The sequence below is a fragment of the Cynara cardunculus genome, assembly GCF_001531365.2.
Source record: "Cynara cardunculus var. scolymus isolate 2C chromosome LG 1, CcrdV1, whole genome shotgun sequence".
Classification (NCBI taxonomy): domain Eukaryota; kingdom Viridiplantae; phylum Streptophyta; class Magnoliopsida; order Asterales; family Asteraceae; genus Cynara; species Cynara cardunculus.
In genome coordinates this window covers 16352233-16365580 of record NC_037528.1, presented here as the reverse complement: position 1 = coordinate 16365580, position 13348 = coordinate 16352233, and the positions used below count along the sequence as shown (strand labels likewise).

The 13348-nt window shown below is 33.0% G+C and overlaps 2 protein-coding genes across 5 annotated transcripts; one reads left to right on the top strand and one right to left on the bottom strand.

Moving 5' to 3' along the window:
• The first annotated feature begins 5722 nt into the window (after window positions 1–5722).
• LOC112515284 (tubby-like F-box protein 5) lies at window positions 5723–8499 on the top strand. Of its 3 annotated transcripts, none has more exons than XM_025122005.1 (5): window positions 5723–5824; window positions 6038–6410; window positions 6506–6593; window positions 7303–7432; window positions 7647–8499. In XM_025122005.1, the coding sequence occupies exons 2-5, from the start codon at window positions 6072–6074 to the stop codon at window positions 8281–8283; spliced, it is 1194 nt and encodes a 397-aa protein (XP_024977773.1). In that variant the 5' UTR covers window positions 5723–5824; window positions 6038–6071; the 3' UTR covers window positions 8284–8499. The 3 variants fall into 3 exon arrangements, with proteins under 3 accessions (XP_024977773.1, XP_024977789.1, XP_024977781.1); XM_025122021.1 differs by having other exon boundaries at window positions 5758–5824; window positions 6533–6593; XM_025122013.1 differs by having other exon boundaries at window positions 5781–6410.
• A 350-nt stretch (window positions 8500–8849) lies between these two features.
• Window positions 8850–12201, bottom strand: LOC112516875 (transcription factor bHLH62-like). 2 transcript variants are annotated; one of them, XM_025124117.1, is made up of 5 exons: window positions 11641–12201; window positions 9732–9875; window positions 9509–9643; window positions 9239–9301; window positions 8850–9103 (listed from the first exon to the last, which is right to left on the bottom strand). In XM_025124117.1, the coding sequence occupies exons 1-5, from the start codon at window positions 11917–11919 to the stop codon at window positions 9059–9061; spliced, it is 666 nt and encodes a 221-aa protein (XP_024979885.1). In that variant the 5' UTR covers window positions 11920–12201; the 3' UTR covers window positions 8850–9058. The 2 variants fall into 2 exon arrangements, with proteins under 2 accessions (XP_024979885.1, XP_024979894.1); XM_025124126.1 differs by having other exon boundaries at window positions 8850–9100.
• Window positions 12202–13348: the final 1147 nt, after the last annotated feature.

Genomic DNA, 13348 nt, shown 5'->3' with positions numbered 1-13348 from the left:
AGTTAGTTACACGAATTCAGATATGGGATGAAATCGGATAGGGATGAACAGGTTTAAGAGTTTTAAGAGTTTTTAAGAGTTTTTGTCAAATGCTTTATAATATAGTATAGATAAAGTTAACTCTAGAATAAAATTAAATTTAGAAATGAAACTATAACAGTAAATTAAATTTAAACTTAATAGTAAATTTAAAACGACTTTTTAGACTTGTACTCTTGAAATAACTATTAATTATAACTCTGAAGAATGACTTTAGATTTGAACTTGTACTATTGAAATAACTCTAAAGTAAAACTATTCAGACTTCAGAGCTCTGTATAATCAAGAAAAGTCAACTTATGTCGACGTTCGCCATAAATCCTCCACAAATCCATCACTGAATTTAAAAATAAAATAAAATTTTATCTCTACAACTTTCCCGACAGATTTATAACGGATTTTTTTACTTATTTAATATTGTCACAAATCCGTCACAAAATTAGTCTAATTTATTTAAATTAAACTAATTAGCGTTAATTAATTAAATTTACGACGGATTTTAATTGATTTTTATATTTAATTATACTCCGTCGAAAATGTTTAACAAAACTTTTTTTTTATTCTTTTCCATTCTAAAAAAATATGTTTAAAAAAAATCCGACGGATTGTAATTTTCTAATAAAAAGTTGTATTCCGTCGAAATTTATTTAAAAAAAATATGTTTTATAAGAAAAAATAAAAAACTTTTTTTATTAAATTCCGACGGAATATAATTTTTTATTATAAAAATTATTATTCGTCGGAATTTTTGAACTTCTTTTAAATATATATTTTTGGAAGAAAAAAATATAAATAAAACTTCTTTGAACATACTGACGGATTTCAGACGGAATTTGCATTTAACGGCAGGGGGTTTTCCAACGGCAATATCCGTCGGATAATTGTTTTTCCTACGGATTTCCGACGGATTTTGTCATTGGAAAAACCACATTTTTTAGTAGTGATCAATCAAATTGATATAATTGAACTGTTAATGTAAATTGTGTCTATATACGTTCAAATGAGTCTAATTGAACCACTAATGTAAATTGTGTCTAGATACGTGTTTAGACGGAAAAACAAGAAAACCGTCTCACCAAAAGATGACACGTGTTACCTAAATTATTTATTTATTATAAGTATAGATATGTGTGTCTTTTATTTATGTAACCAGGCCAAAAGGAAAGATTCTACTATGGCTGCTTCAAACTATCAAAGTCCTGTTTGGTCATCTCTAAGTTAGAATTGAGTTATTCAAGTCAATATCTACTTGAAAACAAAGATCCTTGACTTCTCATTTCAAAACAATCATTCTTGTAACAAACATATTATATATATATATATATATATATATATGGAAGGGTTCAAACGAGAACCCTTGTGATTTGCAAGAACACGAGAACAACTTATTAACCTCATATTATGATAACAATAAGACTTAAACGATTTTTTAAATAAAAAATGAAATTAAAACAATTCAAAAAAAATTGAGAGGCAAAAGGGTAATATTGGAATTCAAAGTGATAAAATTTTAAAACACGGTCACACTAAACCCAAAAATCTGGATAACATAATAGGCTATTATGGTTATTGCTTATTTCAACACGATTTGGTGTGATTTGGGTGTGATAATCATGTGATTATCACACAAATATAACAAGGATTCCGCTCGGCTAGGGTTAACTTAGGAAATCGACTACCAATTTGGTGTGATATGGGTGTGATAATCATGTGATATCATTATCATAACAGCGCACCCGATTTGATCATGGTTTCGATTGGTTAGGGTTAGATAATCACACATTTATCACAATGATTACTGATGGTTTCGATAGGTTAGCATTAGACAATCACACATTTATCACAACGATTACGGGCGAAATCCACTAAACGATTTGGTGTAATATGGATGTGATAATCATGTGATATCACTATTATAACATCACTTACGCACTCAATTTGATCATGGTTTCGATCGATTAGGGTTAGACAATCACACATTTATCACAACGATTACTCATGGTTTCGATAGGTTATAGTTACACTCGATTGATCATGGTTTCGATAGGTTATAGTTACACAATCACACAATTATCACAAGAGAAGAAAAAAGAGTGGAAACGAACGTAATCAATCCAAAAAAAAAGGATAATTATAATTAATTAAAATAAAATAAAAATTATAAAAATTACTTAATTACATTACTGTCCTTATTAATTTATTTATATTTAATATAAGTTAATTTATTAATTAAAAAGTTTGAGGTCATTGGGTTGTTCTCGCATTCTCGAAAATCACAGGGGTTCTCGTTTGAACCTCCATATATATATATATATATATATATGTGTGTGTGTGTGTGGATTTTTTAGAATAGAGGTTTTAGAAGTTGTTTTCACGTGATAAGAAGAATGAAAGTAGAACTGGTTCAGTTTTGATGTAACTTATCATATTTCCTTTGTATATTTTCGAAAATATAGCCTCACCAACAGAATTTTGTTAATCGACAAATTAATGAGCAGATGATACCGGAGACCACTATACTTTGCCAAAAGTTTATCATAGGCATCTGCATGAAGAAATCTGTCATATGAATCCCACTAGATTTTTAACAAGGTGTTATTTGATTATTTTAATTCTAGTTAAAATGGGCTAAAAATAACTAGCAATTTATAGTTACCATTCCAGCATTCAAGCGACATCGTATGAGGTTTTGTATGACCGAAAGTGTAGAACGTCGTTATGTTGGAATGAAGTGGGGGATAAGCAGTTGGTTGGTCCAGAGATTGTTCAAATAACTTCGGAAAAGATAGATCAAATACGAGAACGAATAAAAATAGCTCAGGACCGACAAAAAAGTTACGCCGATAAACGCAGTAAACCGATTGAATTTCTGGTATGAGATTTTGTAATATTAAAAGGTTCTCCGTGGAAGGGTATTATTCGATTCAGGAAAAGAGGTAAGCTTAGTCCGAGGTACATTGGGCCGTTCATAATTTGTAAGCGGATTAGTTCAATAACATATTAGTTGAAGTTGTCTGAGGAACTCAACGCTATTCACAACACTTTTCATGTCTCTAGCTTGCCAAAGTGTTTAGCCGATCCAAATTTAGCAGTACCACTACCCGAGGTACAAATTGATAGTAAGTTGAATTATGTGGAAACCCCTGTGGCCATCACTGAACGGAAGACAAGACTTTTAAAAAATAAAGAAATCAGTCTACTGAAAGTACTGTGGCGTTTTCATAAGGTTCAGAAGCTACATGAGAATTGAAATCAGAAATAAGATCAAAATATCCTCAGTTGTTTGATTGATTGAATTCCGGAACGAAATTATTTTGAGGAGGGGATAATATGATAACCGGGTTATTTGGTAAGTTGAAGGGCTTGATGTGTTTATATGCCTAGTTAAATTTAAAAAGCAATTTCCACCACCGCCTCAATGGTTTAATTGGTTTTAATATGAGATATTCTTAATATCTCATGGGTATTGTTAAGTTGGTGAAAAAGTTTTCTGTGTGTTTGCTTTTTTGTATGAAGAAAACAGAAGCCAAAGGAAGAGTAAAACAAGAAGTTGATTATGTGATTAAACTAAATACTTGTAGTTGTTTCAATCGTCATCTCTTGTGATCATAAGGTGAGTTTAATTTTACAAATTTTTCTTATTTGGAAATTAGATGTAGAACCGTATGGTTTTTTATAGGTAGAGATGTTTACAAAACTGTTTTGGGATGTTATATTTGGCATAATTGTGAACTTTGATATGTTTATATCATGAGTGGTAATAAGAGTGGTATATCAAGAATGAGTGTATATTGGTTATATGAGTGACATATCAAGTAGATGTGTATACTAGGATAAGGGGGGCAAAATCATGAGTTATAAAATATGGGTTTTGATCAAACATTCATTGTTATCGCATCCTTATGATGCGATGACTTGAAGTTGTCGCATCTATGTGATGAGATGACTTAAAATTATTGTATTCTATTGATGCAATAAAAAGTTGTTATCGCATCTATATGATGTGAGGAGTGAGTTTTATCGCATCCTTGTGATATGACAAGTTGTTTTATCGCATTCTATTGATGCAACAAGAAAGGTTTATCGCACTAGTATGATGAGATGAGTTAAGGTCCTCGCACCAGTGTGTTGCGAGGAAATGGGGTTGTCTCATCCATGTGATACGAGAAAATTTTATAATCAGCTATATGATGCGAGAAGTTTACTCAGAATGTGTTTATCAAGTTATTTGGCTATTTTGATGCGATAAATGATGTTCGTTGTATCAAAACGATGTATAATTTTTATTATTACAAACATGAGTTCGTAAATGTGATTTGGTGATTATTCACCCGTAATAACATTAAAGAGATTTCTCATATATCTCAAGGTCTAACCCTCATTTTGTATTTTGAAAATAAGCATTACATGTCGCACTCAATCATAAGATAAGGGAAATGAAAAATTGTAAATTGTTATAAATATGTTTGCATGGGATTTTGGGCTAACATATTCTTATTTTGTATCTGAATACTTGTTATGTATTCAAGTATTGTGTAGAGATTTTGTAGAAAAATTTAGTAGCAACTTTGTAATATAGTTGTTGTAATTAATGAGACTAGTTGTGTAAAATATATTTCATGATATATAAAAATATATGTTTATATACAAATATAATATTGAAATGTTAAATGCTTTAAATTGAATTTTATTAACCTGTTTGAGAAGAACTTTTTGAACCTTATGTAGTTGTTTTAGTAACTTTTCAATAAAGCTTAAATTAAATATTATAATAGTTATTTTATTATTTTTCATAGGATTTAACATAAATATCATTAATGAAAAAGTTAGCTAACCTTTCTTTCTTACCATTTTATATAGAATGGTGGATCACTGGTGGGGTATAGGATTTGGAAGATAAGTATTAGTATTTTTAACCGCTTGAGGATTTTGAGCGCTTGATTGAAGGAGTTGTTTCTCTTCATCTGAGAGAGCTCGTCAGACCATGGCGAAGACTACTACGGTGAATTTGGAGGCGATGATATGATCGAAGGACGATATGGCAACAAGGATATCTACTCAGTGGCTCTAACCCTAACACCCAAAAATCATCGACACAAAGTTCTTGATTTTTTGCAATTTCTTCGATCTAAAACTCATTTCTATGGACCAAACTAAATTATCTTCTTGAATCATGTGTAATCAAATCTGATCGATTCAAAGATATGCACTTCCTGTCATTTCACTTCAGTTGAGCTTTGTTCATATTACTGTGAGTTTATTGCATTTTGAAATCTCATGTTGAGTTCATGATAACGTATTTATTATTATTTCTCTGTGCAGTTTGTATGACGAGATTAATTCAAAGCAATTAATTTCAAAATATTTTTGTTTTTTTGTGGAAGTTTGGTCAAAAGAACAATTATATAAAAGAGTAAACTACGGTTTTGGTCCCTATGGTTTGATGTAAATTGTGTTTTTGAAATTATAATTTTCATCCCTGTAGTTTATAGTTTATTGTTTTTTCGTTCCTCTAGTCTTAATACATTGCTTTCGGCAGCAAAAAAGTTACAAACTAGAGAGAAAAATGATAATTTTAAAAGTACAAGGAAGAAACTTGTAATTCCAAAGAAACAACAGGGACGAAAATGTAACTTACTCCAAGTAAAATGGTGTAAAATATGGCAAGTTTTCTGAGTTCACACCTAATAGGATTCAAAGTCCGCTTTAACTAAAGTCATGACCTCAGATCTATCAGTTGCATCCTAAAAACTTTACCAATTCCTTTCTAGGGTTTTTGCCTTAGGTTTGCTACTACTTAAGTTTCTTGAGTTCGTATTCTGTATGATTCAGATTTTTCTTTCGGTTTGTGTAACTGAAGGGATGAACTCGAATCTACATGTTAAAAATGCTTCCAAAAATCACGAAGACCTCTAATTTTACAAATTTTTGCAAAGGGATTTTGGTTTAGATTTGCCGATACTTCAGTTTTGATTAGTTTGTTTCTGAAATTTTGAAGGGAGGACTTGAGATTGGCATGATATATCATCAAGATGTCATTCAAAAACATTGTGCGCGAGCTGGGGGATGCGATTGGTAACATGTCAAGAAGAGGAATTGAAGGGAAACACTGGCGAAACTGTACTCGATCGCATATTGCTCCTGATGTAGCTCCATCGGAATCGATAAGCGAAGGCCAGTGGGCACACTTGCCTCCTGAACTGCTTTTGGATATAATTCGTAGGGTTGAAGAGAGTGAGACGTCTTGGCCGGCCAGAACTGTTGTCGTCTATTGTGCATCAGTTTGTAAGCCATGGAGGGATATTACTAAAGAGATTGTGAAGACTCCTGAAGAATGTGGAAGGTTAACATTTCCTATCTCGTTGAAGCAGGTTAGATTTTGGAATTTGGTTCCTAATTAGACACCAAAGTTGCTCTGTTACTGTTTATGCTGCTTAATATTTTATCCTTTTATCTCCTAAAATAGCCGGGTCCTCGTGATTCTCCAATTCAGTGCTACATAAAAAGAGATCGAGCAACTTCCACTTTCCGTTTGTACTTTGGGCTGACTCCATGTAAGTGATCATGCCTTGTTTTCCAAACAAATAATTTGCTCAAGATTTATGTATGCTTACATCTTACCCTTCCCAGACCCGTATCAACCCCATATCTTTGTGGGATATACCGAGTTCGTTTGGTTTATTTATATATGATTTCACCTTAACATGTTCTGTTTCATGAATGATTGGTTATGATCAATAATCACACACGAAATCATGCAGACAATACTCATATAAGACCATATCCATTGTCTTTCTTATTATGTTTGTTTATTCTAGTAGTAAGTTTAAAAGATGTTCTAATTCCTTTTCTAATAGGAATTGAGACAGTAATAAATTGGACATGCAATTGTCTTCCTAACAGTCAAGAATTCCACGAAATCATGCATTGGTTTGGTCCAAATTAGGTCTCTTATCCAACATAATGGTGTGGTTTTTTTACTCCTATGCAAAGCCCACAAACAAGACTGTAATCTGTTTGTAGCTTGCCATTTTGTTCATCTTTGCTACTTGACGCAGTTTAACTAGTCATTAGCCGTTTCTGTTACTCTCTTATTCCAATGTAAAACCTCCATGAAGAAATCAGTCACATAGATCTGGGTGCATCTGTGCATTGTAAGTTACTTCCATAACAAGATTGTTTGTTCACAAATTACATCTTAGTCTTTCGGCCCTGTTTCTTATTTTTAAACTCTTTCCTCTAATAAGTTTGCTTGATTGACAGCTGAAGACGAGAGTGATAAGTTATTGTTGGCAGCCAAAAAGACTCGAAGGGCAACAAGTACAGAATTCTTGATTTCTTTGGTTGCAGATGATTTTTCAAGAGCAAGCTCTACTTACGTTGGCAAACTGAGGCAAGTTTTCGCTACTAAAAGAATCAATAAACGTGTATCTTGCACTTCCTCTGTATCATGAATTTTGCATAATTTTCTGTCAAAATTACCACTTCTCTCGTTATCATCATTGCAAACAAATTTATGACATTGGTTTGGGTCTGCAAGACTTTTTATTTGCCTATTGACAGGTATTTTACATATTCCACCAAAATCTTTTCTTTTTTTTTAACAGGTCTAATTTTCTTGGAACCAAATTCACCATGTATGATAGCCAACCTCCAAGTGATGAAGCCTTTCAAGCTAATCATAGCCGTTCAAGTCGAAGATTCCATACAAAGCAAGTATCTCCTCGACTCCCCGCATGTAACTACAACATAGCCACTATGTCGTATGAGCTCAATGTACTACGTACACGAGGTCCTAGAAGAATGAACTGTTCCATGCATTATATACCCATCTCCTCAATCCAAGAAGGGGGCACTGCTCCAACTCCAAAATCTTTCCCACAGTCCTCCGAAGAGATACTTCCCCTTTCATCACCTTCTATGAAAGGGAAATCTATATCCGACACCATCTGCAAGGACTCTTTGGTCCTTATCAACAAATCCCCGAGATGGCATGAACAATTACAATGTTGGTGTCTGAATTTCAAAGGCCGTGTTACAGTGGCTTCTGTGAAGAATTTTCAGCTCGTAGCTTCTGTTGATCCTTCTCAAAATGTGCCGGCTGCAGACCAAAATAAAGTGATTCTACAATTTGGGAAGATTGGACAAGACATTTTCACAATGGATTATCGATACCCACTATCTGCATACCAAGCCTTTGCTATCTGCCTTAGCAGTTTCGACACAAAACCAGCATGCGAATGACATGAGTCTCATTGTGAGTTATCAGGTCAGTCTTATCTTTGCGTAGTCACTCACTCCACACACAAAATTGTCTAATGCTGATAATATGTTAGCTGCGAGATGAGTAGTTTCTCCTTGTAGCAATTGTAGTTATGACAAACATGTGTTTTGTTATTTAAACTCTTTCAATTTATCTCTTCGCGTTAAATGTGTTATATAGCTTGGAAATTAGAGGTCAATTTGTATTTCACCACTCAACCACAGCTTGGTGACTTAGTTTTAGCCTTTGGATGTCTTACCTCGATTGCAGGTTTTGGTTACACGACAAGAAAGCTCATTTAGATAGCACCTGATGCCGAAAAGAAACAAACTAACGGCCAGCAAATTAACACCAAAAGCATGTTTAGGACATATAATCAAGATCCATTGATGGTATATAACCAAATGGTGAGTGATTTATTTAGTTCAAATTAATGCTGCAGATTGAAGAAAGTCAACAATACCATCAAAGTGTAACATAAATTATCTAACCCAAACCCTAGATTTCTGTACCTCGCCATCCTTTTGCCTCCAGTAACATTCACACACAAGAAAACAGAAGTTGTTGCAATAAATCATGAAACAATGTTTGAGGAAACCATGAGAAAGAAGGATGGATGAAGTACCGAACTCTCCAAATGATGAACATAGCCTGGTAATAAAAAAACAGGGTATTTGGTCCATTTACCGAAATTCCTATGCTTTTCAACATAACGGCCTACGCTATTACTAGCTCCTCCTAATCTTGCCTCGACCTTCATGCTGGCAAGCTGAGTTCACCGCCACTGGCGTCTGGCTGCTGCTGAAAGTTTGCGATATAAGCAGGAAACTTGATTGCATAATATAATAGTTCAAAAACAAGTTTGTTATTATAGTTGGCATCATCACTATAAATTGGTATGAATTGAGGGGGATTAAAGATGTAATGTTTACTTACCTGTTCAGGCAATGAGTTGAAGTCCACACTTGTAGTTGAAGCAGCAAGTTTCATGGTTAGAAACTGAAAACAGATGGTAGACAAAAAGTTCTAAATAAATAAGTAGATATTGGTTCTTTTTTTATTTTATTTTTGGAAGGGTGTCTCAGGCTATATCCCGACTAATCCCAACAAATTACTGTAAGATATCAACTCTGATAAACTCGGTGGCGACAATTGTTATAGATTGAATCAATAATATTTTCTTATAGAAAAACAAATAAGAAGTACCTCAACTTCCCTTTGAAGGCATTGAACATAAGTAATGATTTCATCAAGAATGGCAGCCTTGTTGGTGATTTTGTTGCACCCTGGCACCAAATCTTGCAAATCTTGCATTTTCTTTTTTATTTTCTCCCTTCGTGCCTAAAGTAAATATTAAAAAAATAATGATCATGTCTGGATGAAATAGCAAGTAAGAATGAAGGAAGGAAAGATCTGGTAAGTAACCGACTCTTTCGGCTAAGCTGTGGCTATCAGTGGCCTGTCCACGACGAGCTCTAACATGAATGTAATCGGCCTTTGGATCGATCTTTGGTTTTGAATCACCTTCAAGTTCATCTATGTGCTTTTCAGCCTTCACTTCGACGACATCAAACTAAAACAAAACATCAAAAACACAAACTTATGTACAAAATGAAAATTGTCTTAGAGACGATCTAAGTAAAAAATGATTGTATTTTTTTTAACATTTAGGTAATGTTAGGGGTCGTTTACCAAATGCTTATCCAAGTAAGCGTTTATCAAGTCATATTACCTTACCGGGTGAATATGACAAGGACCAAGAATCTTATCTGGTAAGAGCGAGACAGGGAACAAGAGTCTTACCACGGTAAGAGCGAGACAGGGAACAAGAGTCTTACCACGGTAAGAGCTTATCAGGTAAATTATTACATATGATACCGTTTTGGTGGATTAAAATCTTATCCGATAAATAAGTAATAGTGTTGAATTTTACCGGTAAACATTTATCGAGTAAGTTTTTTGTAAACGGCCCCTTATGTTTTTTTTACTATTAAATAACGTTGGGTTGAAAGAGACTTATCAAACTAAATAACAAAAATCGAAGAATATTGACATTTTTAACTTTTTCTCTTAAAATACCTTTGGAATTTTCAATAAAAAAAATTTATAATGATGTCAAACACATGACATTCTTCAAGTACATGTATTTTATTCGGCATAAAATGTCAAGAATGATGCAGATGGTACCTCTTACGAGACCGTTGGTTAACTAGAGCAGCCGCCCACTTGTAACAAGCCGTCTTTTTTTACCACGTTATTGAAAACTCGTTAAATTAAAAAGCAGCAAATTTAACCAAAAGATAAGGATCGTGTGAAAATAACACTTAAAAGTTGAAAAACATAATAAAAAATCTGGACTTTTGATCACTTTTAATCCTATTTATCATGAGAATTAATCCAGTGTATCTTAGTCCACTGCATTAGTGTTGATTTTCTAAGATTAATCCAAGGGTGGAGATTGATTCTTACTTTTTTCTCCCCGTAACTCAACCCTTGATCAAAATAGTCGATCTTCCCAACCAAATTCACTTTTTAGTCATTTTTTCAATGAAATTCCTATTTTAGCCGGACTTCACTCACATGCTTTATCCATTTGCACAAACTCGCTTTTCAGATTAAATAAAAAAGACAAAATATCTTTACGCATATTTGCATAAGGATCCCCGTCTGCATAAAGAATTTTTTCTACCTTTTTTAATCTGAAAATAAGTTTTACCGGAAGGAATTTGATTGAAAAAATTATCAATTTTGATCAATTTCCGTTACAAACCTCTATATAAAATTCTATAATGGTTGTTAATTATAAGAACATCTTTTGTGGGTAAGTTAAAAATATATAAAATAATAAAATGCAATTTTAGTTGGCGGTAAAAACCAAGTTTCTTATATCCAAAAATATAAAAATTCTAGCCACTTAAAACTTTCGATCAGAGATGTTCTCAGAATAAAGATCTGAATGAAAATATGGAAGAACGGATGATGAGAATGGGTTTTATTACCTTTAAATGGAAAAGTTATTGAATAATGTCGTGTTATTGAAATATCAGCTCATTCTATCAACTTTGCTTTGCAACATAATTCCAATTGAATTGTTGGAGCCACACTCAAAAAACAAGATAAAACTGAGATGAAAAATGAATTGTTTTTGCACCAGATGTGTTCATAGCGTTGATTGATGTATAGAATTGAGAAAAAAAATCTGGTTTTCACCTACAATTCTGCAACCAATAAGCAATTGTTCAAACATGTGGTTTAGCATTCATAATCTAGTCCGATCGGTGGAACCTAATTTGAATCTATTATCGAAGAATCATTGAAATAATAATGCATCGACAAACCTCGAGTTTTCTCTTCTTCGCGCTCTGATTCTGATCATTGATGGCGGTTACCTTCGATAATTCATCAATGGACGAACTCGACAAGTCCGTGAAAGGACTTCCGTCGAACTCACTCCACTGAAAATGATCGGTTACGTCAAAGATACCAGGAGAGGGAAAAGCGGAATCAATCAACCAGTTAAACTGAGATTCAACGTTTACTAGACCTCGTTGAAGGTGAGGAGGCATTTGATGGCGTGAGGGTGGAGATTGGTGTAAGATCTGTAAGATTTCCGGCATTATGAGGATCTCCGACGATTGAAGCCACCGTGAATGTGGTAAAGGAGGATGAGTGTATTTCAGGAGAGATTTATAGAGAGAGATTGGGTGGAACAAGGACGAATGGGTTCCATAACCATTAACGGCGGTGGACGGGACCACCAAACCGACGGTGTTCAAATCAACTTCATTTCAGGCGAAATCCAACAGGCAACAACTGTGATCGTTGCGTGTTCGATTTTTGCTCTTACCATCTCCGTCCTTCAAAAATGTTCTGCGAGTTGATTTGACACTTGCTTACAATTAAGTTGCTTCAACCATCACCAAATTCTTTACAACACTTCTTACAATTAAAACAACTTGGTGGTAAACTAGAGTTTTATAAAAAGTGTTTGGATTAGCTTGTAGCGGTACCATATCGGATAAGTTGATAAAATAGATGAGATATCATTTTCTTTTCTCATCCAAACACTAAAAACTCCTTATTATCAGTACCACATCAGAATAAGTTAAAAGGAAATAACTTATTAACTTATTAGAAACCCTTTATTACCGGTGCCAAACTGGGATAAACATTTTCTTTCTTTTTCCATCCAAACATTAAAAACTTCTTATTACCGATACCACACCAAAATAAGTTTTTTATAAGAACTATTATTATGGAGTTTTATGTAAGTATTTAATTATGGAGTTTTATATAAAATTTTAATTTAATGACATGAATATAATGTGGTAAGAAAAGATACAAAAACTTTGTTCTTATAATATTCACTATGTGCTTTTAAAAAGGTTTTTGGGAGATTTTCATTTTTTTGAGGTTTTGGTCATAACTACACGACCTGTTTTTTCAGAGATTTTTCGTATTTAATCAATTTTAATAAATGTTTCATATTTGATCAGTTTTATTTATTAATATAATTAAAGTAATCATATTTAAATAAAAAGAATAAAATAAATACATAATTAAATTAATTATGTTTTTTTATATATGTTTAAATTAACGTCTCAAATTTGACATGTTTTTAGTGGTTGGGTTGGCGAAACACTAAAATAATACTATAAATACTGAAAATGATGAGTCATTTGAACATTAAAAAAACTCAACTCCAACCACACACTAAAAAATAAAATATTAATATTAATGTTTTTGTTGTTTTCTTATTGTATGGTTGGAGTTAGGTTTTTTTAGTGACTTTAATAACTAATATCAATGTTTTTAGTGTTTTTTTTATTGTGTTGTTGGAGTTGAGTTTTTTTAGTGTCTTTAATAATTAGTATTAATGTTTTTTTATTGTATGGTTGGAGTTGGAGTTTTTTTAGTGTTGAAGGGGTCTACTATTTTTTTCTTTTTTTGATTAACCTGGATATCTAATCCGCTATTCGAGCCGACTAATCCCAGGGTGACCATCTGCTTTGCAGATAGCCCGGAGTCACCACATTTGAACCTCCG